We start from the raw sequence: 27,939 nt of genomic DNA on the forward strand, positions 1-27,939 counted from the left end.
AGTTATTCTGTGTATAGCACAAGCAAACTGGTGCCACCAGCCCACAATACCAACGTGGTTTATCAATATCATGGCGGTGCACTCAGCCCTCTGAACCAGCAGCCTTTCATATGAAAACGGATAAGCGGAAATTAACCAATTCCTTTCAAAGACCAAAGGAATGTTTCCATGATCACGCCACTCTGCCACAGCGGGACGAACAGATTCCTGTTATTACCATTGACTAATCGCGGTACAATAATCGTGTTGTGCTGCTTTAATCATTCCTTTTATAGTTAAGGTGTTATGCCAGGTGCGTTGATTGTAATTTTATGAGATGAATGATGGATTCAGTTATCCGAACTAGTGATGTGTCAGTAGCGAAAATATTTTCTTGTGCAAATCCTTATTTTGTCTTGTACCATGGGTTCCCAGATTTGTTTATGTTAAAATGTCTTTCCTTTGCATGTGTTTTCGATGGGTTTATGATTCAGTGACTACAACACACGTATAAACCTCAATTTGAAAACCGATTCATCAAAACCTATGAATGTATCCCTGCACTATTGGGGCAACGCTGTTTTTCAGGGCATTGTCATTTGCAGAAGCCCTTGGTCAATTAACTCCCCTATCCCGCTAAAATGGATGGAATTTGTGTTAAAAAAGACAAAACAGTATCATAAATTTAATTGTAAGTTCAAGCAACTTACTCGCAACGGGTTGCTGGCCCAACACTGTTAGATCATGAAACAAGATTTATGAAGTCATTATGGAGCGTGACGTCTCCTGCTGTGACGTCATTTGACAACAGAACTGATAATGGCCCGTCGTTGAGGAATCAGCGGGCCATTATCATTTGCAGCGGCCCGCTTGAGGGCGGTTTCATGATAATTCCGTCCATTTAGCTATAACAAATTAAGTCAGTGTGCACATAATAAACGTGTTGAAGTTTGAAAAGGGAACTACTTTTTCTTGCGATGCTGTAAATTCAAGGAGTGACATGATTAACCTTTGACCTAGAGGAACTTTGATCTGATTTATATAATGAATTTATTTCACGAAAAAACAGCGTAAAACGAGTTGAATTAGAACAGGGATTACTCGTCGCCGATATAACTAAATTTGCGACTATATAACCACGCGTCGCCGATATAACTAAATTTGCGACTTTATAACCACGCGTCACCGATATAACTAAATTTGCGGCTATACAAGCAATGGTATGCGTCCCCAAATCGTCAAGCACAGTACAGTTATCCCCTAATTAATCCGCATCCCTAACCTTACCATAACTGTGACTAACATGCTAATGTAATATGAGCTTACTTGTACATTGAATCTTCAATCCGGACATGATTTAATTAATCCGGAATGACATTTCACTCTATCATCTTGAAACAAGGTTCCATGAAGCCCTAAGGGCGATAACATATTCTCACAACTGTTTCTCATTCTTGTCATACAATGGTCAGTGTTGGTTTAAGAGATTCAAACTTTCCAATTTATAATTAATGTCTTTGTTTTCAATACCGGAACTGTGTTTAAGGGAATACAAATTCAATTACAGATTGCTATTTGTCTCTTGTTATTTGCGTTATTTGTTTATTATTTCTTTTATTTCACGTGTTATATTTCTAATATTTCACTATCAAATTGTTATTCCAGTGACTGGTTGCTCGGGAACATTGGATTGCGCCGGTCAATGTAACGGCGCAGCCCTGTTTCACCCCAAATGCAAAATGTGCTACGGTGGAACCGCCAACGTCAGCGCCATCAGCGACTTCCTCGACTGCAATGGTAAGATACATTATGTAGAGACACGTCATGGCGCCTTGTGGAAAGCAGATCATTATCTAGAATACTAAGTTATCTGGACATTTCATTTAGCTCGTCATTATCATGACGTCATGGCGTTCATTGTGATGTAAAATATTATATCATACTGACCTTACAATCTGATATAGAAATAGGAAAATAAGAGGACTTTCTCTAAAAATCAGTTCCTTACGCAAGGATTCTTGTCTGAACAATAGCTCCCTATTTTGTAAGTCATACATCCTTATGTAATATTTCAAAATGACTCTGGTCAAAGATTGAGAAAAATGTTATCATCAGAGGCAGATCGAGCAATCAGTGTCGAGTGAGAATGACGTCACAGTCAACATCATCATGGTCTTCGTCATGGGTCTTACATAACTCTACGATGGTCAAGAACACTTGCCCGCCTCCTCTTGACCAATCACATTCCACTTCTCATACCCCTTGCATTTGTGTCAAACAAAATGGCGGTACCAATTGTCTGATCGATACTCAAGATCGATATTGTAACATACCCGGTCATCCCTCGCAAAGTGCATTCAATCACCCGAGGAAGTTCATTAAAAATACATCAAAAGATTTGAAAAAGTTGACGGTATTTGTACTTTGCGATTCCTGAAATCAATCGAAATCTCTAGGGCAGTCGCCATGTTGTTTACGAACAAGATGCCGTCACCTGTTTTGTATTTGACTAATTGTATACTCATACGGGTCAGTCTGTAGTAAAAGAATAAACCACCGTAACATAGCCCCAGAGAATCAAGTGTGGTCACTGGAGCAAACATTTCTTTTGTAGTTGACTCAGCATACTTAACTATTTCTTGCCACTGACGATGTACTGGTATGATGACTTCTAGCACTGTGGGTTCTGGTATGACGGACTTCACCACGGTCACACCACAGTGGTCAACGCTCTGATGGTCCAGCACTGTGGGTTCTTGACATGACTTCACCACGGTCACACCACAGTGGTCAATGCTCTGATGGTCCAGCACTGTGGGTTCTTGACATGACTTCACCACGGTCACACCACAGTGGTCAACGCTCTGATGGTCCAGCACTATAGGTTCTTGACATGACTTCACCACGGTCACACCACAGTGGTCAACACTCTGATGGTCCAGCACTGTGGGTTCTTGACATGACTTCACCACGGTCACACCACAGTGGTCAACACTCTGATGGTCCAGCACTGGGTCATGGACGACTTCACCACGGTCACACCAACAGTGCACTGTGGGTCAACATGATTTCACCACGATGGTCCACGCACTATGGGTTCTTGACACCACAGTGGTCAATGTTCTGATGGTCCAGCACTGGTCTTGACATGACTTCACAGTGGTCAACAATCTGATGGTCCAGCACTATGGGTTCTTGACATGACTTCACCACACTATGGGTCACACAACAGTGGTCAACGCTCTGATGGTCCAGCACTGTGGATTCTTGACATGACTTCACCACGGTCACACCACAGTGGTCAACGCTCTGATGGTCCAACACTATGGGTTCTTGACATGACTTCACCGGGGTCATACCACAGTGGTCAACGCTCTGATGGTCCAGCACTGTTGATTCTTGACATGACTTCACCACGGTCACACCACAGTGGTCAAAATTCTGATGGTCCAGCATTATAGGTTCTTGACATGTCTTCACCTCAGTCACACAACAGTGGTCAACACTCTGATGGTCCAACACTATGGGTTCTCGACATGACTTCACCACGGTCACAACAACAGTGGTCAACACTCTGATGGTCCAACACTATGGGTTCTTGCACCACTGGTCAACACTCTGATGGTCCAGCACCACTGGTTCTTTGCATAGCTTCACTTCTGGTGACATACCAATTGTTCACGATCCAAGCAAAGCGAATTAATCTACAGAATAAAAGAATATAACGGATTTTGCCAGTTGATCACGTTTACCTTTGTTAAATTATTATTTATTCATTTTTGGCCCACCCGACCTGTATCTGGTTTAGGTTTGAGATGAGAAACAAACATACGAATGGACAAAGAATAAGAATGGTAACGAATACAGTCAAACACCTTGACCTTCTACGGTTGGCGGGGTTGGCCAGGTCTTCCAACCTCTCCTCATCAAGGTGTAATGAAATAGTCGTTATCACATTATCTCTCTATGATTAATACATGACAATCATTGGGATGCCATCAGTGCCAGAATGATGTATTCACAGATATTGTTTAATGGAATAATAGAACGGCTGAAATGTGACATTAACGTTGAGATGGCAGGTGCGTTGTTGTTATGATGGTGGTTAGGCAGCAAACTATGGTAACGCAGACACAACGAGGGGCGTCGGTGAATTATTAAGTATTTGTTCAAGTATTTGAAGTGGTCTGATAGCATTACGTTGGAAGGATGAGGGTGCGTGATCCTGAACGGTTCTCGTCATTGTGCTGCCGGTTTGTGAAAGCAATGATCAGATTGGTTTCATACAGTACCTTAGTTGTACCATACTGTGAAATTTCTATGTGTAAAGTAAGCCAAATGTAACGTTTGTCGTGTACCAGGTAGTCGATCTCACATCCCTGAACCACATTATTGTCCCTACTGCCTTGCCCTCCCTACCATGCTAAAATCCTGAATGATTTCCTCAGGTTCTGAATCACCCATTTCACTGGAGCCTCTATTGAATTTAAATGGGATTATTTCTTAGTATCAAAATTGTATATATTCAGGCGGCGGTGGGGTAGCCTAATGGTTAAAGCGTTAGCTCGTCACGCCGAAGACCCAGGTTCGAATCCCCACATGGGCACAATGTGTGAAGCCCATTTCTGGTGTCCCCCGTCGTGATGTTGCTGGAATATTGCTAAAAGCGGCGTAAAACCAAACTCAGTCAGTCAGTCAGTGTATATTCAGAGACTAAGCGTTAATCTATGTATCAGGGAAACGCCAAATATACGAGGGTGCTACCCTCGTTTGATGCGCGAGATGACAAGTTGTGTTTCGGATGCCGTTCGCTAGATGCCATGAAGTGCTTATCTTGTACGTGAACAACAAAGTGTCACCGTTGAACATTACGAGCACACAGTGACAAATCAATAAAATATATGGTAGGAATCTATTGAGCACACATTGTAATCATTTCCATCTGAAAATACCAGTGGTATCAACTTTATCCCTCCTGAACATTGATATCATTCAATATAATCCTTAACAGAGTTAGTAGTAGTGATAATAATAATAATATTAGTAGTAGTAAAATAGTACCGTAGTAGTAGCTGTAGTAGTAGCTGTAGCAATTGTATTTGTAATAGTAGCACAGTAATAGTACCCGTAGCAGTAGTAGCAAGTAGTAACTGTAGTAGTAATAATGAATCGTAGTAGTAATAGTACTGTAGCAGTAATAGTAATTCGTAGTAGTAGTAACTGTAGTAGTACAGCTTAGTAATAGTAGCTAGTAGTAACTGTAGCAGTAATAGCAGTCAGTAGTAGTAGCCGTAGCAGTAATAGTACTCGTAATAGTAGTAGCTGTAGCAGCAGTAATAGTACTCGTAGCAGTAATAATAGTCGCCCGTAGCTGTAGCAGTAATAGTACTCGTAGTAGTAGTAGCTGTAGCAGTAATAGTACTCGTAGTAGTAACAACAGTAGTAGAAGTTCAATTAGTTGTAGTAGCAGTGCTACTAAGTAGTAGTAGTAGTAGTAGTAGTAGCAGTTGTTGTTGCAGCAGCAGCAACAGTACTCGTAAAAGTAGCAGCAGTAGTAGAAATTATTTTAGTAAAAGTAGTACTATCAGTAGTAGTAGTAGTAGTAGTAGTAGTAGTAGTAGTAGTAGTAGTAGTAGAGTAACACCTAGTCTCTGAAATGAACATATTTTACAGAAAAAAAGCTCAAAGTGAAAAAAAAAATATATATAAAAAAAGGAGCCCTGAGACTGAGGGCTGTGGAAATCTAGACTTGCCACACTTTCTAGACTTGCGTGGGATTTCTTGGATATATTTACTTCAGGGTCTGTATGACAGACTATAGTAGTAGTAGTAGTAGTAGTAGTAGTAGTAGTAGTAGTAGTAGTAGTAGTAGTAGTAGTAGTAGTATTGGTAGCAGCTACTGAAGCAGCATCAGATATAACGCAGTATTAGTAGAAGTAATGGTGGCAATAGTAGGTGCAGTAGTGGAGGGTGTAGTTTTTGCAGTAGTTGCAGCAACACTACCTTGTATTATATAATTTATCCCTTTGCAGATGAATGTAATGGGACCGCTACCACTAACAACTGCGGCGAATGTTACGGCGGCTCTACGGGTCGCAACATCACTTACGGGGTGGACAGCTGCAATGGGCAGTGTACGGGCAAACCCGGCTACGTCTCCAGCACCGACTGCAACAACGAGTGTAACGGGACAGCCTTCGTAGACAGCTGCTCCGGGCAATGTGTTGGTGAGTAGATGTTTTATTCGTAATTTTACGTAAATGAATGAATGGATGGATGGATGGATGGATGGATGGATGGATGGATGGATGGATGGATGGATGGATGGATGGATGGATGAATGAATCATGGTTAGCTCAGGTACCCTTGCCCTCTTTTACCTGCAGCCCAGGCAGTATTGCTTATTCGACATAACCCAGAGAGTGTACCTTACTCAGAGATGGGCTGTACATTACCCTCACCTTGTGTACAGATGGGCTGTGTTCCTGGCAACAAAGCCGGGTACCCTCCCAATGCCAGCCAACAGATTGGGATGTACCAAACCTAAAGCACCACAAACGGAGTAGAACAACCTGGTACTTGTGAAACCATAACAATTTCATAACAATGTCGCCTGCACCCCAAGGAAAAAGAGAAGTCGAAATTTCTCAGCTGACGATGAGAATGTAATCCAGTCAATGGTTGAGACCAACTCTATAGTTTATCATAGGCATGCGAATGTCGTAGCGCTACGAACGCTTGTATTGGAACACAAGGTTCCAGACGTTTGCATATATATTTCAAAGACATATGATCCCAGCTCTGTGTGGGACTTACTTCAATTCCGACAACAAAAAAGACATTTTAATGAGAAACTATAGCACAGCTATAGATAAAATATGATGAATCCATGAAAATACATGTAATATTAATAGTAGAAGCATGTTTTCAGTGGATAGTATATTAACAAATATTACACACAGGAGTTACGCTTAGACGGCTACAATCATTTATTAATTATTTGCCAAGTCTGTCAAAAATTGTAATGTATGAACACACATTGCCAAATCTTTAACATCAAACAATATAGATGTTGTGACAATAATACCATTAGCTTTATCTGAAATATGCATTCAATGCCAATAGAAACTTAATATGTTACTAGCACCACGTGCAAGTAATCAAACTGTAATTGTACTATAGGCCCCAGGGCCAACACTGCTGAACTTAATCGATCTATTATTCGACCTTACTGTTGACAGGAATCTCATGAATAAAACTGTGCAATATCGTCATTATCTGAACGCCTTCACAGACGCATATTCCGGAAAGATGTCTTGAAAAACATGAAGCTGCGTCTAATTTATAGATGAACATAATTTCCTCGATACTCATTAATCAGATGAACCTCCATTTAGTTCAATTCACAAGTGACTATAGAAAATGCATAGATAGTTCTTTTCAATTTATTCAAGTTGTTTTATATTTCATAAGCGTATTATAGAACGCTGCAACGATTCGGCAGAGAAATACTATTGTGCCATTGTATTCCTTATATAAAATACATCAGTGTATATATATAGCAATCAGATATTGTTATAAAATAAGTTTAAAATTCCAAACATTATCGTGTAAAATGACAAGAGATAGTGTTGTGTTCGCTGTGACAAAAAGGGTTTCGATATTCAAATATAAAATTTAATCAAAGTGACTACGAAGTAGGCCTGCATATCACTCACATCTCACAACGTTTCGCGAAGGCCGGTATTGAGACGCCAATTACATCACATATATTTCATATTCAGCGGCGACAAATGCATCACTGAATTCTAAGGCTGGGACGGGTACTACGGTACTCGAATCCGGGTCGGGTACAGCTGGAATCGAGTCCTATTTCTAGGAATCGGGTACCCGGAAAGGGAGAGAGCTCTGTAATGACAAGGGCAGACAATAGCTTGTCTTTATCGTCATTGAGTGAGTGAGTGAGTGAGTGAGTTTAGTTTTACGCCTCTATATTCCAGCTATATGGCGGCGGTCTGTAAATAATCGAGTCTGGACCAGACAATCCAGTGATCAACAACATGAGCATCGATGTGTGCAATTGGGATACGATGACATGTGTCAACCAAGTCAGCGAGTCTGACCACCCGATCCCGTTAGTCGCCTCTTACGACAAGCATGGGTTAATTACTGAAGATCAACATTCTAACCCGGAAATTCACGGGTTTTTGCATCATTGGTATTGTCCGATTAAAGGAGCATAGTTTTAATGACTGTAATTTATGAGTGCATGAGCAGTGAGTAGTTAAGTTACAGTAGCAGCAGGAACAAAACGTTCGTTGTTATAACGAGGAATGTAAGTAATGGTGTTACTCTCTATATTGGTTAAACAGACGTAAATTAAATAGCTTGAGGTCAGTTTTAATGTCTTATTACCAACTGTTCAAGTTTTCTACAATAATCTCTGTCAAATCGTGATTGAATATTCAGAAAGTTGACCCGAATGTATTTCTTACATTTCCGGGTACTCGATTCCGATTCGGGTACGTACATGCGGGTACTCGATTCCATTGTTTCCTACTCGTCCCAGCCCTACTGAATTCCTCATACATTTTAGAATCTAATTACAACTGGTCTTTTTGGCACCAATACCAAGTGTCTAGATAAAGTGAAACGAAAGATATTGGGGGTGGAAACAACTGCTGTGCTCGAAAGACAACACATGTTTGAAATGTAAACAAAGAAAATTTCAGACTTTACACTGTGTAGCATTTTCTCAAATTTTCAGACACCCATTTGCATGGAAAGAGCATAGTAGCAAGAAATAGGAAATTAAATATAGATACAATACAGGAATGTGATGTGTTTACACGAAACTGTCAAGTTTCTGTCCTGCCTGACGCCATGACTGACGCAAAATCACGCAGAACGACAACGGTAGTAATCGGCATTTCTGGCTTCTGGGAGTGTATTTGGCAATTTCTCTGAGGTGACGGTCGGTAGAATAAGAGTATACACAATCACCATATCCCGCCGATTACACTTTCAGTATCATAATGTAATCGTTCGAATATTTTTTCATGAAACTAATTTAATTATCTACATGTAGCCTCGTTCAATATCATATCATACGTGGGTATAGGGTGTACGTGTTATATTCTTTGAAAGTGTTTGTTTGAATAATATTTACAGAAGAAATTCACACATTTAGTGTAGTAAAGCATATATAAACCTTTCCACAAGTGTTAAAAGATGAAACGTAGGCATCATGTACTTGTACAACATGTATTTTAGTTCCTATGATGTGCATAGATACAGTTTCGTATGTAACTCTTCGTCAGAATAATTTCCAATATCGAAGTCCAGTCCACGATACACCCTATCCTTTCTTTGCTGAACTGGCCTCATGAAAGCAGTGTTAGCCATGAACGCCATTTGCGAGTTAACCACACTGTTAACCAGTTAGCGGCGGTCCTTATGTGTGTTAACTTAACGTCACGTTAACAACCTGTTTAAGTTAACAGAGTTTTGAACAACAAGATAACCCTCTGTTATAAGGTAACAGTCAATTAAATGAACTTAACGGCTGGTTAAAAGATAACCGAGTTTTGAACAACCGGGCCCAGATATTTCTTCTTGTCAAACCGCGGTTCAACGGATCTTCATGTCTACAATGTAAACTAAGTGATGTCAGAGGCGACTGTATAACGGTATCGTATGACGTCATCATGCGTATGACGTCACAGTCCCAATAGCGGGAGACGTAACACGTGGTCATGAGTGACAATACTTTACCTTCTTTAAGAAGAAATATCCGAACTCATCTTTTAAATATTCACTGCTTATACACGTACAGAAATATTGCAATAAAGAGAGAACATTTCCTCATTTACTACGGTAATATGTCATTACGTAAAATGTATGAGTACATACATCGTTGCCAACTTGAAACCTTGTTATCAGTGAGTAGGGAAAGAGTTGATGATGCACGCCAAGGTGACTTTTAAACATGTATAAATTATATGCATTGTATCTATATTAGTTCTCGTCATGTCAGACATATCGTAACTACCCACTTTTCACACAGCTTACACAGGAACGTGTCACGTTACGTTTGGCTTTAATTCATTGTTTATTCGCTTGATGTTTATATTATTCGTGTATCTCGTATCTGTGTGAAATCACATCAATCAAAACCGAGCTGTAATTGTTAATAACAAGGGTGAAACTTGATCGTACCTAAACGGCAAAGAACAGCTCGAATTGTTCAATCAATCATATATAATTTGCAGTTTGTTGATAGCCACGATAAAAATGTCGATAATTTTTTTTTTAAGTCCTTGTTTGGATTGATGTGTCTGCCAATCATTTCCGCCTACTGGGTTGCAATCGTGAAATAATGATAAATCATATTTTTAAAACATTTGCAAAATTAAGTTAAGGAGCACAGACAAGGACGCACAAACAACACTTATTAATTGTGTCCCGTACCAAAGCAATATAGTATTATTTGAATTTTATCTCAACATGATGGTTTAATATGGGAAAACCCCGGAGAAGCTCAATCTGGAGTCTATTATTACCATGAAACAACGATGTAGATCATTCTGGAGTCTCTTATTACCATGAAACAACCATGCAGCTCAATCTTGAGTCGCTTATTACCACGAAACAACGATGTAGATCATTCTGGAGTCTCTTATTATCATTAAACAACACTGTAGCTCAATCTCGAGTCGCTTATTACCATGAAACAGCGATATAGATCAATCTGGAGTCTCTTATTACCATGAAACAACAATGTAGCTCAATCTGGAGTCGCTTATTACCATGAAACAACTGGGTAGCTCAATCTTGGGTCGCTTATTACCATGAAACAACGGATTATCTCAATCTGGAGTCTCTTATCACCATGAAACAACTGGGTAGCTCAATCTGGAAAAGCACTGTTGGATTCCGGCATGACAAACGGAGATAACTGCGCACCTTGAGATCAATATGTCAATGTACGTATTAATGAGCATGGATTTTTTAACACACTTTACATCACAACCCAATGCACAAAACAGACGTTGAGTTATGCTCTGTTTAACAGACGCTACATACATGTACAGATTGTTCAATATTACTTCCCACTCAGGGCACGACGTGTTTATTCCGTCTTTGGTAATTGAAAGTATATCCAAACGGTCCATGCAGCATTGATCACTCTACTGTTCGCCCAGACTGTGGGAAATGTCATCAACTCGTGGTCACCGAAGTGCGTCAAGTGTGGATCACTTTTGTGAAATACTTCACATAATGAGATGTCTGCTACATCTGGTGCTGATCACATCTCCTGGACATAAATAAATGAAGGTTACGGGGTGAATCAAGCATGACTGATTATAAACATTACTTAAAGTTGCTGAACATGTCGTTTTTTAGACACTTGGGACATTTCATTGGGTATAGAAATGCTTTTAGTGCTTATTTCATGCCATCAAACTTACTGTTCCTGAAGGGTAGATATATACCATATTAAAAAATATAGGTTGTGCCCTCTCATACCTGCGGTTGGGTTCCCCTCTCACTGACGTGTCAGAAAACACTAGTCTATTATATTAAGTTTATGAACATAAAAGTAAGTGATTCGCTCAACTAAACAGTTACTCACTGTAATTAAAGGTAATAAATTTATCTGAACACGGAAATAGTGTTTTTTGTTCTTTTTGTGTGTTTTTTTTATTTATTTATTTTTTTTGTTCTTTTGTGTTCTTTTTATTTTTTTTTTTGCTTTTTTTCGTTTTTTCGGGTTTTTTTCACTTGAATGAAATGTTCACTCGGACAGAAACTACAAAGTTGCCATCCTCTGCTTTTGCGAACTCTAAAGTAAAACGAGCTTTGTAAAAACTAAGTCGTTATTTTCAGGCAATGTTACCTGTGGTGAGGGAAATAGTTTACTACACTGACGTATTTCGTCTACAGAACAACTAGTCATTGGTGGGGGAATGCCTGCATCGAGATGAATATAATGACAAACCGAAATCTAAAATTTGCCGAGAAGTACTGACTGTAATGCTCCTTTCTATAAAAGTTGTTAATGGGCCTCATTCTTGTTTCCCTAACTTATATGTTAACAGACAAAACTAACTTTGAACATATCAAGTGTGGGTAACTGACGACTGATTACAAAGCATGACGCCCAGGACTCTGTGGACCCTAAATGTATATCACATTCACCGCCTTAACCTGTAAAAATACAAACGAAAACTAGAAATAGAAATTAAGAATACTAACTCAAAGAATACTCTGAAAACAAATACAAATCTCAGAAAGCTTATGGGTCCATCTATTAAATACAAGAAGGATTTTATGGGTACCCGGCAGAATGAGGTGGTAATATAGCTGTTAACCTTCTTGTGACTCAAAGGCAACTTGGGTTGTATACTTCTCAAGGAGCAGAGAACTGAAATCGAATCCACATTGATTCATTGACCAAGATGATAATGTAACCGTTTTGAGCATGCAACGTGTATGTATGTGGTATAGCCCATTAAAAGAGGAGTTAAGTGATGCCCTAATAAAAATAATGAATATATACTCATGCCAATAATGGTTGTCACCCCCTTCAATTTTTTTTATTGGAGAGAGGGTGTTGGGTTGGCGTGGGAAGGGGGTGTCAACCATTATTGGCATGAGTATATGATCATAGCTCCTTGTACCAATTGCCTTTGGTTTTGCAGATTTATGTCCCTTTTACAGGCAGGATGATCTTGCGACAACGTTTATCTTTTATCGAAGTGGTAAAATGTGGTATAAGCGTTATCGGCTTCTTCAGTTTTTATTTCCTATAGACCCGTGAAGATCCGGGTTAGAATTGGTCTTCAGCAACCCATGCTTGTCGTAAGAGGCGACTAACGGGATCGGTTGTCAGGCTCGCTGACTTGATTGACATCATCGTATCCCAATTGCGTAGATCGATGCTCATGCTGTTGATCCCTGGATTGTCTGGTCCAGACTGGATTATGTACAGACCTCCCCCATATAGCTGGAATATTGCTGAGTGCGGCGTTAAACAACAACCGAAGCAAACCTGCCTCGACATGTATATGGTGGCATTGGTGTCATTGTCTTCTGTTCACAGCGACGTGTTACCTTCACTGATGAAGAAACGCTCCGTGGGAATAGCACTCACTCACTCACTCACTCACTGTAATACCTTACTTTTGTTGTAGGTGGGTCAACGGGCCGAACTGCTGCAGATTTCCGAGACTGCAACAATAACTGCAACGGCACCAGTGTGAACGACACATGTGGTTTCTGTGTAGCAGCGTCGTCGGCAGCCGGCGTCACAGGCAGCCAGTACAAAGACTGCAACAACGACTGCTACACACCAGGTAAGCCAGACACACATATCATATATGCCAGTACTACATACATTCAAATCTCGGCCTCAGCCTTATCACATGCTGTAACACTTCTACCATCTCACCTGGTGTAACACTTCTACCATCTCACCTGCTGTAACACTTCTACCATCTCACTGGTGTGATACTTCTACCTTCTCCCCTGTGTAACACTTCTATCTTCTCACCTGTGTAACACTTCTACCATATCACCTGGCGTAACACTTCTACCTTCTCACCTGCTGTAACACTTCTACCTTCTCACTTGTGTAACATTTCTACCTTCTCACCTGTTGTAACACTGCTATTATCTCACCTGGTGTAACATTGCTACCATCTCACCTGCTGTAACACTGCTACCTTCTCACCTGCTGTAACATTTCTACCTTCTCACCTGCTGTAACACTTCTACCTTTTCACCTGCTGCAACACTTCTACCTTCTCACCTGCTGTACAGGACACACATATATATATCAGTACTACATACATACAAATCTCTCTCTCGAAACACAAATACAAGCTTCAACATAAAATACCTGTCCACTATCCTGAGATTGTCCCTAGAATTACTTCTTGAAATTTTACCGAGGTGATATGTACCTGACAGCACAACGAAGGCTCTCAGTGAAGTAATAATTGTATGTTTAATATGTTGACTTGTGTCCGTGGTACATGTATATACCTTGACCTCCATGATACCGATATTGATAGATTTATAAATATATACTAACTTAACAGTGGACACATTAACATAAGCTGAACCTCGTCACGTGTTTGTGTAGAACAATCACGTCAGTGTACCATGCACACCTCGAGCACTGAACTCCTTCTGGCTACCGATTGCGACACGCAGAGGACACGTTGTTGCATGTTAATCGATAAACTATAACATTCTGTCATGGGAACCTCAATTCAATAAGGACAATCAATTTTTTAATCATCTACATTGCGATGTACATCAATCGAAAATCGACCTTCGTATTGAATATTCCAGACTTAATCCCTTGAGGTGCAGGGTGCAGACATTGGGTGTCGCCATTAAGCGAGAGTACAACCAATTGTGTGTGATAGTGTGTGTTTTAGTCAGATACTGAAATATGCCGTTTAGTTGAGAGTGTGGATTCGAACGGCTTTCAGCACAATTCCGACAAGAGGAATGGTGAAACACCTCCATTGCATTGCACACATCTTGGGAATAGAACCCAGGCTCCTGCACGACGAGCGAACGCTCTAACCACTAGCCTCCCCTACCGCTCCTTATTAAACTTATAGGAATAAAACTGCATCGGCTTTTCGCGGACTGTTCTGTTCTTGTCAACTGTTGGCCAAAATAATTGCTCCCTTCTCACCTGGTGCAAGAACTTCTACCTTCTCACCTGGTGTAACACTACTACCTTCTCACCTGCTATGACATTTCAGCCTTCTCACCTGGTGTAACACTTCTACCTAATCACCTGGTGTAACACTTCTGCCTTCTTACCCGGTGTAACAGTTCTGCCTTCTTACCCGGTGTAACAGTTCTGCCTTATCACATGGTGTAACAGTTCTGCCTTATCACATGGTGTAACGCTGCTACCTTCTCACCTGCTGTAACACTGCTACCTTCTCACCTGCTGTAACACGTCTACCTTCTCACATGGTGTAACACTTCTACCTTCTCACCTATTTTGTGTGTAACACTGCTACCTTCTCACCTGGTGTGACACTTCTATCTACCCATCTGGCGTAACACTTCTACCTTCTCACCTGCTGTAACGCTGCTACCTTCTCACCTGCTGTAACACGTCTACCTTCTCACATGGTGTAACAGTTCTGCCTTCTTACCTAGTGTAACAGTTTTGCCTTATCACATGGTGTAACACTTCTACCTTCTCACATGGTGTAACAGTTTTGCCTTATCACCTGGTGTAACACTTCTACCTTCTCACATGGTGTAACAGTTTTGCCTTATCACATGGTGTAACACTTCTACCTTCTCACCTGGTGTAACATTTCTACCTTCTCACCTATTGTAACACTGCTACCTTCTCACTTGCTGTAACACTTCTACCTTCTCACCTGCTGTAACACTGCTATCTTCTCACCTGGTGTAACACTTCTACCTTCTCACCTGGTGTAACATTTCTACCTTCTCACCTATTGTAACACTGCTACCTTCTCACTTGCTGTAACACTTCTACCTTCTCACCTGCTGTAACACTGCTTTCTTCTCACCTGGTGTAACACTTCTACCTTCTCACCTGGTGTAACATTTCTACCTTCTCACCTATTGCAACACTGATACCTTCTCACCTGGTGTAACACTTCTACCTTCTCACCTGCTGTAACACATCTACCTTCTCACCCTTTACCAGGTACACTGTCGCAGATGGCGTCAAACAACACCTGTCTGATATGTGTCGGCGGTCGGACAGGCAATGCGGCAACGGAGGGATGGACGCTTGCGGCGTCTGTAACGGCGACAACTCCACCTGCTCTGACTGTAGCGGTGTTCCGAATGGGTGAGTACTGTTAATCCAGATTAAGGTCTAATTCCACTTCTGAAGCTTCTTTGTATTTAACGCAAATCATTCATCCCAAACCTTAACAATGTATCGAAATGTGGAATTTCGTTATAATGTCAGTTAAAAAGCACGAAGACCGACATCATGAAGCACCATGACACACTTCAATGCAATACCAAACAATACAACGCAGTCAAGTAAATATAGAATTGGAGGTCAGCAAAAGTTTGGAGTGAGTGAGTGAATTTTATTTTGAACCACTCTGAACAATGTATCATTGAAATATAGACACCGTGTTAAATTGACGGAGAGAAAGTTGTAGAAATTTGTTGAAGTCCACGAACACGATGAGTGTGCTCCTAAACGTGGGGAGCATAATCAGGTCGAACTGGGGTTCGAGTCCGCTCTCTTAGGATTGTGACACGCCTCAGGCTGGAGACGAGGGCCCCGTTCCTCAAAGCGATCGTAGCGCTAAGGTGATCGTAACTCCCATACTTTAACATAGACTTACGACTGTCGTAGCGCTACGATCGCTTTGAAGAACGGGGCACTGGAGATCTTGCAGCGCTTTTGAGGACTAATACGCTGGATTCTGCTTATTCAGAATTGACATACAAATGAACATAAGCTGTTTGCTCTTGCTCCTTCTTCAGCTGATGAAGGATGAAGGACTGATAAATGTTCTAACGTCAACACCAGTGACTTGCATCTGTCCGCCATATTTAATTTAATGTGTGCGCAGAATGTTAAAGTTGCCAAGCTAGTTGAGCGTAATATTGTTAATTGCTCAATGAGTCATGTCGACAGAAGTGTGTTTGGTGCAGATTGCATCTGAAGACACCCCGCCGTGCGTGATATCATCGATTAACGCAACACTGCTTAAAACAGCAGGAACTAACTCGTTGTGGTTGTCAGGTACTCCGTTACTCCGTTACTCCATGACCATACCAGGTCCTGTTTGTTATCACCTGATTTGTTTAGCCCTGTTACACTTTCTTATGGAATCTAGAAGGTACTTTGTCGCGTTGTCGCATTGTCGCATTGTCGCGTTGTCACCCTCACGAAAACAAGCAAACAGTGGCAAAATTTACCAAACTGCGACAACGCGACAATGTCCCTTCTAGGAGTCCATACTTTCTCAAACATTGTTCAAGTAAAACCTCTCAGTGTCAGACTTGAAGACCAGAAACAGTTTAGGTAACTGGTGGCCTGGTCGTCTTAAGTGACATTTCGTGTAGAGTTATGTCCCCTTGTTGTATCAGGCTCTGCTGCTGGTGACAGGAGTGATCTCTAGTTAAGATTCTTCAGTTATCGGCACCATACCAGTGCTCGTACCATTTCCTCAAGAGATCAACCAGAGACATGGCACTTTGATTCTTCCTCTCTCAGGTGACATTCTGGAATAACATGAAACATTGCTGAAATCGGTGTCGAAACCTAGCTTCTACATAGACGAAATGTGTACATTATAGACTGTGGTCTTGTTTTGTTCTGTTATCACATGACCCAAGTTAAAGGTATTGTATATATTCGCACGTAAAATTGAAATAAATTACAGTTCATATAGAAAGTCTGTGGGTAGCCTAGTGGTTAAAACGTTCGCTCGTCACGCCGAAGGCCCGGGTTCGTTTCCTCACATGGGTACAACGTGTGTCCCCTATTTCTGGTGTCCCCCGTCGTTTTATTGCTGGAATAGTGCTAAAAGCGGCGTAACACCGGACTCATTTATCCCAGTAAAAATATATGGATATCAGCCAATACATCTGAAGTGAACAGTATTGTGTACAAAAGATTTAGAACCTTCCACGTGAATTTAAATACAGCAACTGTTCTTAATTTAAGAACAGCGCTTTCCATATTGGGGGAGTGGGGATGGGATTTTGACGATATTCATTTCGTCAAGTGACAGAGTTGAGATTTGACAGAGATCGGGTTCTGTGGGATTCTATATATTAAAAAATGTATAAACAACAAGTGTTTTAGCAAATAATCGGTTATATCAGTCTTTAAAAATGTCGGTCTATTTTGGTATCATGTTGAACGTAGACCACAAGTAAAATCGATGAATATTTTTTTTAATTTTGTTTTTCCAAAAAGAACATCTTATTTCACAAACCTCGATTTACCTCAGTAACGTTACGGAGGTCCCAAAATACATACAAGACCGCTATCACGAAATCTAGTACCCCACACGCAAGCCCTCGTTACAAACATGAAATATACAAGCATTGCAATACACTGTCCCAGGTAAGTGATTGATTTCCTGCTAGTTGATTACAAGAATGTCGATTGATTAATGATTCATTGTTTTTCTTCTCGTTGTCCGGTATGTAACCGTGGAGCCATCCCTGTTTGTGTATCTGGGACAGGTATTTGGGTTATCTTCAAACATGAATTGCCACATCGCATGTAGTGTGGTGCCTGTTGGTTGCTATGGGCAGCCGCAGTTCTGTTTACTTAGATGTTCTGTTTATTTCCTGGATTTTTTTTGCCGCAGATGTAGAAGCAATACCTCTACAGATGAATTAGTTCAATCTACATCTTGATTTTCATTATCGAGGTCTGGTTTCATCACGTCCATTATTGCGAATTTATGCACCAAGTCTTCATTATGCTGTGGGCCGTCTTCTTTTACCGAAGTCTGTGCATAAACGACTCTGCTGATATATCTAGAATTCCTAATGAAATACTCGTTATACCAAAGTCTGCATAACGCGGACATTATGTATTTTCTATTTACAGACTGGTCGTAATGACTAGTTGGCATATACAGCACTATGCTCTGACGTACAAGCTGCACCACGTATTTGGAAATTTGCAAACACATATATATATACAGGAACACGTGTTTGACGTATCTATGATAGATACAGGGACACATGTATGACGTATTTATGATAGATACGGGAACACATGTTTGACGTATCTATGACATATACAGGAACACATGTATGACGTATCTATGACATATACAGGAACACATGTATGACGTATGTATGACTTATGCAGGAACACATGTATGACGTATCTATGATGTATGCAGGAAAACATGTATGGCGTATCTATGGTATATGCAGGAACACATATTTGACGTATCTATGACATATACAGGAACACATGTATGACGTATGTATGATTTATGCAGGAACACATGTATGACGTATCTATGATGTATGCAGGAACACATGTATGGCGTATCTATGATGTATGCAGGAACACATGTATGGCGTATCTATGATATTTACAGGAACACATGTTTGACTATCTATGATATATACAGGAACACTTGTATGACGTATCTATGATGTATGCAGGAACACTTGTATGACGTATCTATGATGTATCCAGGAAAACATGTATGACTATCTATGATATATGCAGGAACACATGTATGACGTATCTATGACATATACAGGAACACATGTATGGCGTATCTATGATGTATGCAGGAACACATGTATGGCGTATCTATGATGTATGCAGGAACACATGTATGACGTATCTATGACATATACAGGAACACATGTATGACGTATCTATGATGTATGCAGGAACACATGTATGGCGTATGGCGTATCTATGATATATGCAGGAACACATGTATGACGTATCTATGATGTATGCAGGAACACATGTATGACGTATCTATGATGTATGCAGGAACACATGTATGACGTATCTATGATGTATGCAGGAACACATGTATGACGTATCTATGATGTATGCAGGAACACATGTATGACGTATCTATGATGTATGCAGGAACACATGTATGACGTATCTATGATGTATGCAGGAACACATGTATGACGTATCTATGATGTATGCAGGAACACATGTATGACGTATCTATGATGTATACAGGAACACATGTATCTATGATGTATGCATCTATGATGTATGCAGGAACACTTGTATGACGTATCTATGATGTATACAGGAACCCATGTATGACGTATCTAGGATGTATGCAGGAACACTGATGTATCTATGATGTATGCAGGAACACATGTATGACGTATCTATGATGTATGCAGGAACACTTGTATGGCGTATCTATGATGTATGCAGGAACCCATGTATGACGTATCTATGATGTATGCAGGAACACATGTATGACGTATCTATGATGTATGCAGGAACCCATGTATGACGTATCTATGATGTATGCAGGAACACTTGTATGGCGTATCTATGATGTATGCAGGAACCCATGTATGACGTATCTATGATGTATGCAGGAACACCATGTATGACGTATCTATGATGTATGCAGGAACACATGTATGACGTATCTATGATGTATGCAGGAACCCATGTATGACGTATCTATGATGTATGCAGGAACCCATGTATGACGTATCTATGATGTATGCAGGAACACTTGTATGACGTATTTATGATGTATGCAGGAACACACGTATGAGGTATTTATGATGTATGCAGGAACACATGTATGGCGTATTTATGATATTTGCAGGAACACACGTTTGAGGTATCTATGATATATGCAGGAACACACGTATGACGTATCTATGATGTATGCAGGAACACACGTATGAGGTATTTATGAGGCCTGCAGAAACACATATATGTATGACGTATCTATGATATGATGTTTTAATTTATATATCCGTGTTATATTGTCAACGACAAATTAGCTGAAGTGGGCTATTGTTTCGATTCCAAACACGCGGGCACCCCAAACCCCACCCTCTCCCCACTCCACCGTCCTTTCCTAGTCCCCCACATCAAGTCAGGATCAGTTTGCATACGGCGTAGGTTCAGCAACACGTTACCAATCGATTTACATGAACTGGATGAATTATTAACTTGGCTCAGTAACTTTAATCGTTCCAGTGAAGTTGTCACGAAGCTGACATTGCAAGATTACCCTACGATTTGTATGGATTTCTCTGTATTTAGTTGTGACGGCGAGATTCGCTGACCACAGATGTCCGGATTCCCGGGGTGTCGTTGTATAGGCGCATCGACCAGAACGTAGATCGATAGCTACAAGCTACGTGTGACGCAGGTGAACGCAATATGTCACTGGTTTCACGTGTGTTTAAAGATACTTTTGGTGCATGTAATTAAATAAGAGTATCAGCGTAGGTGCAGCGTAGGTGTGAAAGCAATATGCCGTTGCTTTCTAATATGTTCAGGAATACACGGTTACATAACTTATAGAGTGAGTGAGTTTACTTTTACGCCGCACTCAGCAATATTCCAGCTATATGGTGGCGGTCTGTAAATAATCGAGTCTGGACGAGCATCGATCTGCGCAATTGGGAACCGATGCCATGTGGGAACCGATGACATGTGTCAACCAAGCCTGACCACCCGATCCCGTTAGTCGTCTCTTACGACAAGCATGGGTTGCTGAAGGCTCATTCTAACCCGGACCTTCACGGGTCACATAACTTAGAAAAGGTAACATACGTTATATTTCAGACTACACTTTCTCAGTAAAGTACAGATTCTGGTACTTATTTAGGTTGCGTCCCATTCGGGATTCGAACCAATTCTTTAAGTACCTTTGCACCTGGTCGCCAGCACGCAAAGTCAGCGATCTAACCCACTCAGCCATCGGGCTATTTCACCACTTTCTAAATGCGATAATGTATTCATATGGAAATGCATCAACTATTCTTTATTTACTTTAAGGCCGGTTCTAAATGAGCTGACAATTATATGACAATACACTCAGCTAATATACACAAAACAGTGTGTATAACGTTGTCTACTCCCTTGGGTGATTCCAGGTCAGATCTCCCGTGAAGATCCGGCTTAGAATTGATCTTCAGTAACCCATGCGGCGACTAGCGGGATCGAGTGGTCAGGCTAGCTGACTTGGTTGACACATGTCATCGTATATCAATTACGTAGATCAATGCTCATGTTGTTGATCACTGGATTGTCTGGTCCAGATTCGATTATTTATATACCTTTGCCATATGATTGGAATATTGCTGAGTGCGGCGTAAGACTAAACTCACTCACTCACTTACTCCAAGTCAGAACAGATCCTTCATACTTCAACGTTATCTGAAGAGCTATCAACACCAAACACCCCCTTTACCTGAATATCATTTTCATAGATTGTATGCAGTAAGTCAGTACACATACATTGTATCCGTGTTATTAATAATGGTTGACATGTGACTTTTAAATGTCTAGTATAAACATGTTTACCCCCACGAAGAATGTGGTCTTTGTTTGTTACTGGAGGCGATGAGCTTGTCGGAATTGAGCGGTGGGGCTTTGACAAGCGAGATACAGGTCTTTGTATCATGCGTCATTGTGTAGGTTGAGGTTCATTAAGTCAATCCTGGGATTCTTATCTCCAGACTTACAGCCCGATATCACACAGTAGGAATGTTTCTTAGGGATGCGTTGAACAAATAATCACAAATCACCTTGACTCAGACAATCGTGTTGCAGCACGTACTTTTCTTTTTCAAGAACTATATTGATTGTAAACTAATTCATCCTCGAGAGATATCTGTAAGTTAGACATGGCTGATTTCTTTGAAAAATTAAGGTCCATATGCAATCAAGCATTTGCAGAGACATGCTATTACGATAAGAAGAATTGGATCTGTTCAGGTAGCGTGGCGCAGTTCGAGTGCTTACCTTTAATCAAACAGGTACAAAAGTGTTTTGTTTGAGTTCTTCCATCGAGACACATTACAAATCATGCATATCTTTATCGACTTTAGCTAAAGGTTACTATATACTGTCAATAGATCCTGCTTCACAGTGTTTCCAAATTTAGTCAAAATCATGAATAATTTAATGAACTAGTCAATATGCCACATTTCAGCTCACACGCTCTTAAATACATCTGCGGTGTCACTTTATCTTTTAAATGATCTACTCAATTTTGACAAATATAATAATTTGTTTATCAGTCATCGCATCCATATATATATTCCCTTGGAAATGACAAAAGTCGTCCTTCCGTCATTTCTGTTGTCCATAGGGAAGTTGTTTTTTGTTGTCCTGATCCCCATGAAGTTTTACATCAATTGAATTCAATTTGAAAGTCGCCGCGGTGATGAGAACCTGTCAACACATGTATATTATATGTTCTAATCCGCTTGAGACGTATTCCTCACGAACAATTGTCAACCTTGATTTAGTTCACAGTGTAGCCTCCCAGCATTGTTCATTGTCGCGCTATCTATCGAGGAATCACTGTCTTAAAAAAACAACATAACGCCGACTTAAAGTGGAATCAATATTTTAAAGAAACACATCGCTCGTCGAGTGTGCTAGACGGCGATACGCTATTGTCAACTGGGTGTGTCACATCAGAGACCATATATCGTCTCTGGTCAAGTGATGTTCGGCAACACGCTATTGTCAACTGGGTGTGTCACATCAGAGACCATATATCGTCTCTGGTCACGTGATGTTCGGCGATACGCTATTGTCAGATGGGTGTCACATTAGAGACCATATATATCGTCTCTGGTCACGTGATGTTCGGCGATACGCTATTGTCAGATGGGTGTCACATCAGAGACCATATATATCGTCTCTGGTCACGTGCTGTTCGGCGATACGCTATTGTCAGATGGGTGTGTCACATCAGAGACCATATATCGTCTCTGGTCACGTGATGTTCGGCGATACACTATTGTCAGATGGGTGTGTCACATCAGAGACCATATATCGTCTCTGGTCACGTGATGTTCGGCGATCAGAGCCATATTATCGTCTGGTCACGATGTTCGGCGATGCTATGTCAGATGGGTGTGTCACATCAGAGACCATATATCGTCTCTGGTCACGTGATGTTCGGCGATACACTATTGTCAGATGGGTGTGTCACATCAGAGACCATATATCGTCTCTGGTCACGTGATGTTCGGCGATACACTATTGTCAGATGGGTGTGTCACATCAGAGACCATATATCGTCTCTGGTCAGAAAGGGCACGCAAAACTCCAAAATCATCATCATCATCATCATCATCATCATCATCATCATTTCGGCATTTAACAACAAACACTCAATATAACTGTGTTATGTCAGATGGTGTCACATCAGAGACCATATATCGTCTCTGGTCAGAAAGGGCACTCAAAACTCCAAAATCATCATCATCATCATCATCATCATCATTATCATAATCATCATCATCATCATTGCGGCATTTAACAACAAACACTCAATATAACTGTGATGTTATGTGACTAATACTTGACAAGCAAACACCAGCAACACTCGCCTTGTACCTTTAATGCTGCTGCCATATCACATGTCTGGACCAAATCATGCAAATCGATGTTTAGAAATTTAACACGCTGCGCTTGGTCGTTTTCTAAAGCAAAGGGGCGGTGTAATTGTAACCACATAATCCAATTGATCGTCCCCATTCCAAACAATGGTTGTTGAGTCGCTAAAACATGTTTCAACTGAGTGCAATTTCTTGGAAAAGGCTTGACGTTGCATATTGGTTGTCTCACGCCTGACTTGTGTTGCCTAAGAGATTTCTCAACATACTGTCGGGGGGTGGGGGGTGGCCAAGAACTCACGTGAAGCATCGTGTACCTGAGCAAATCCTGGTGAGTGCTGGTTGGTATTCCACATTTACTCGGACTGTAAATCTTGTTTTAAAATAAACATCTTTGGAAGATCCGGTCTTCACCGACCCTTGTTGTAAGAGGCAACTAACAGGACTTGATGGTCATACTTCACGCACATGGATGATGCATGACATTGTATCCCATTTGTGCAGATCGGTGCTCATGATGTCAATCACAAATTTTTTGGCTGCCTGCTGTATTAAAGACATATTGCAGAGAGCAGCTTTAAGCAACAAACTTAGCACATGCTTTAAGAATTCTCCAGGACTAGTTAGTAACGTCACATTTAGGAATATGAATGTTTGCTTCTTATAAACCCTCAGCACCCTATTTGCATGCAGATGACATCGTTTCATGATATATCTATGGTCTGTGTAATCATATAGTTGTTGTATACATTTGCCTATAAGGCAGTTTGCCTGCACCCATAGCAGAGAAAGAGAGAGAGAATGAGAGACAGAGAGAGTGTGTGAAAGAGAAGGTCTGTCTCTCTGTGTCTCTCTGTCTGTGTCTCTCTCTCTCTGTCTGTCTGCATCTCTCTCTCTCTCTCTCTCTCTCTCTCTCTCTCTCTCTCTGTGTGCCGCCGTGAAACGAATCTTTGACTCCTAAAATGTATAATTTCTCCTTCTTTGACTTCTACACAGTATATGATATTTTCGTGATGAAGTCGGAAGCCGAGTAGACGCTGGAAGTCGATCTTCATCCCTTACGTTAAATACCTACTCATACATAGCAGCACTCATACGAACAAGCTATGATAAAATACTAGTCCTAATACAACTATTTAGGCAGATAAAATTGGACGAGACAATACCAATCTGTCGCTCAGCAGTTTTAAGCAGTGCATGAACACAATTTGCAAATTTAAACTGTTTAAATTGTTTCGATCTTTCATTCGACAATGTTTCTACCATTTCAGAGGAAAGGTTCTCGACGCATGCGGGTTGTGCAATGGGGACGGCACTTCCTGTCTCGCTGTGACGTCGGTTAGCCTCGACTACGTCCCAGCACAAACCGCAAGGGTAAGATTCACAACTTTAGCACTGCATAACTGGTGTTAAGGATCGGAGGGGTAGTCCAATGGTTAAAACATCTGCTCTTCATGCCAATGGTCGTGGTCTGATTCCCATCACGGGTAAATCCGTAAATTCCATTCATTTTCACCTCACGCGTTGGCTGGGACATTGGTAAGAACGTTGTCAACCACTCAGTCACACGTGAATATAACTGATGGAGTCACACGTTGCTTTTTACCATAATATTATATATTTCACGCGTGATACATGTTGTCTGGTGTGTTGTCCTGTGCATAGAGCTCTGGCCACAAATTAGTTGAAGTTAAGCAACACTGGGCGCGGAGAGTCCTTGGATGGGTGACCGTGTTCGTGAGCTTGACCCCTGAGAGTGTCTGGGACTTCAGTCCTGTCCCACAACGAAGCACATGTGATACATATGGTCTCACCTTAGGCAAGTGAGTTTGTTCAAAATTGCCTCTGTTCACCCAGCAGAAAATGGGTACCCGGTGGAATAAATCATGTGACTATAACCTTCTAGCGCCTCACAGGCAGCCTGGGTTATCCGGGGTAATAAATGTGTTAGCGCTTTGAGCATGCACAAGTGTGTGGAAACAGGCGCCTTATAAATAGCCTTTTCATTTTAATTTTTTTTGACAGACTGTCAAGGTGGGCGGCGCGGGGTTAAATGGGGCAGCGTTAGTGTGTGTGGCCATCAACCAGGCTACAAACGCTGCAACCAGTTTGACCATCACCCAAAAGACTGCCCAAGAAGTCACCATATCTCTTCCCGCTCTAGCTGCAGGTAGGTTTACAAGCACTAACCAAACACGCACAGGATTCATGGACTTTATGAAACACCTCAAGTTCTTAGCTATTTTCCCCGATGTCATTCCATGGAATCATTCTCTGACAGTCAACACGACCCATTCTCTTGGACCAACCTAACCTAATACAAACTTATTCGAATTAAATCGGTCCTGTCAGGAGAAAACGAATCGCAAGACTTATTTCATTAAAGGATGTATAAGATTGCCATTATTTGAGTAGATATTTTCCAATAATTATGTCAGACATCCAGCCTATATTGACATCTATATGGGTGAAACAACAAAACGCAGATAGTAAAACATACTTCATTGAGAGGCATTCCATAGATATATGAGACATAGATTTAGATACACGTTCATATACTATGGGTCATGCCCCGAAACACTCTGCTTTCCTTTGTGTGCATGTTCCTTTATTTATTACTGTGAGTATATCAATTTCTCATTTTTCTGTTTCAGCTACGTACACGATATCGTGTCGCCTAGGTTCGGGACAAGCCTTAGCCAACAGCACGGCCACTGTGACAGTGTATGCTTCAAGTAAGTAAATAAAAGCGACAAACCTCTTTCCATATCTCGCCTAAAATCGGAGTCGATTGTATAATAATTCCGATTACATTATGAACATGTTTGTTTGTTTGCTAATTTAACGTCGCACTGCATTCCATCAATATGGCGGCGATTTGTAAACAATTGAAAATGGCAATTCATTGATTCACGTCTGTAGCATCGATTTACGCAGGATGTCGTTGAACAGTTTTTAGTCCTGGAACTCGGTCCACAATACATTTAAACTGCAGCATTCGTTTTGGTCGGAGCTAATTCCATCTGGACGTCATCTGAGAGACCGGCTTCAGAACCTTCCCTTTGGTCCTCATCCACGAAGCGTTCGTAACGTTACGATCTATTGTAGCTCTGTTCTTTATCACAGGCATACGAATGCCATAGAGCAACGAACGTTTTGTGGATTGGGCCCATGGGGTGATATAAATATAAAGAAGAACGGGTTGTTTCTCTGCTCCCATGATATCTTCGAGCTCAATACAAAAGATCCAAATGCACTAGTATGACGTTCTAGATTTATTATATACCCTCTTATCTTGCATTAATCTGTTACTTAATGCAACAAAACATAGCGTAGCAATGTAGACCTGGCAGAGGTTCAATACGGAATCTGATGACGTCATCCGTATTGCGCCCCTTAGTCTGTCGTACAGACCCTGAAGCAAATATATCCAAGAAAGCCCACACAAGTCTAGAAAATGTGGCAAGTCTAGATTTCCTCAGCTTGAAATGACGAAAGTCTCAGGGCTCCTTTTCATTATATATATATTTTTTTTACTATGAACTTTTTTCAGTAAAATATGTTCATTTCAGAGACTAGTTGTTAGTCAATGCGCCCCTGTACTACTAGCCTAAGTTTACATGGGTATATAATAAAGTTGTATTCTGCCTGAAACTGTATAAGTTTGATAGAAACAAATAACCATGTGTAAAAGCTGAGATCCTGAACCTGAGGACAATCTGCACGTCATTCAAGACTTTGCATTACGGAAAGGGCTGGGCATAAGGTATACATATGGGTCAGCAGCTGAGACAGACTAGTCTATACTATGTTTCTGTAAGTTCATCCCACCTTAACCGGAAT

At 40.9% G+C, this 27,939-nt stretch overlaps 1 protein-coding gene across 1 annotated transcript in view; it reads left to right on the forward strand.

Annotated features, from left to right (window-relative positions):
* The first annotated feature begins 6,120 nt into the window (after nucleotides 1-6,120).
* LOC124261619 (mucin-19-like) overlaps nucleotides 6,121-27,939 on the forward strand; it is a 46,502-nt gene continuing 24,683 nt past the window's right edge. Inside the window, exons 1-6 of the mRNA XM_046695956.1 lie at nucleotides 6,121-6,206; nucleotides 13,176-13,337; nucleotides 15,701-15,847; nucleotides 25,368-25,470; nucleotides 26,122-26,266; nucleotides 26,751-26,831. Of these exons, the coding sequence (XP_046551912.1) occupies nucleotides 13,252-13,337; nucleotides 15,701-15,847; nucleotides 25,368-25,470; nucleotides 26,122-26,266; nucleotides 26,751-26,831 (562 nt within the window). The 5' untranslated portion in view covers nucleotides 6,121-6,206; nucleotides 13,176-13,251. The remainder of the gene's footprint in view (nucleotides 6,207-13,175; nucleotides 13,338-15,700; nucleotides 15,848-25,367; nucleotides 25,471-26,121; nucleotides 26,267-26,750; nucleotides 26,832-27,939) is intronic.

This window comes from Haliotis rubra, unplaced genomic scaffold (genome assembly GCF_003918875.1).
Source record: "Haliotis rubra isolate DU_JTF1 unplaced genomic scaffold, ASM391887v1 Scf800, whole genome shotgun sequence".
NCBI classification, from domain to species: Eukaryota; Metazoa; Mollusca; class Gastropoda; order Lepetellida; family Haliotidae; genus Haliotis; species Haliotis rubra.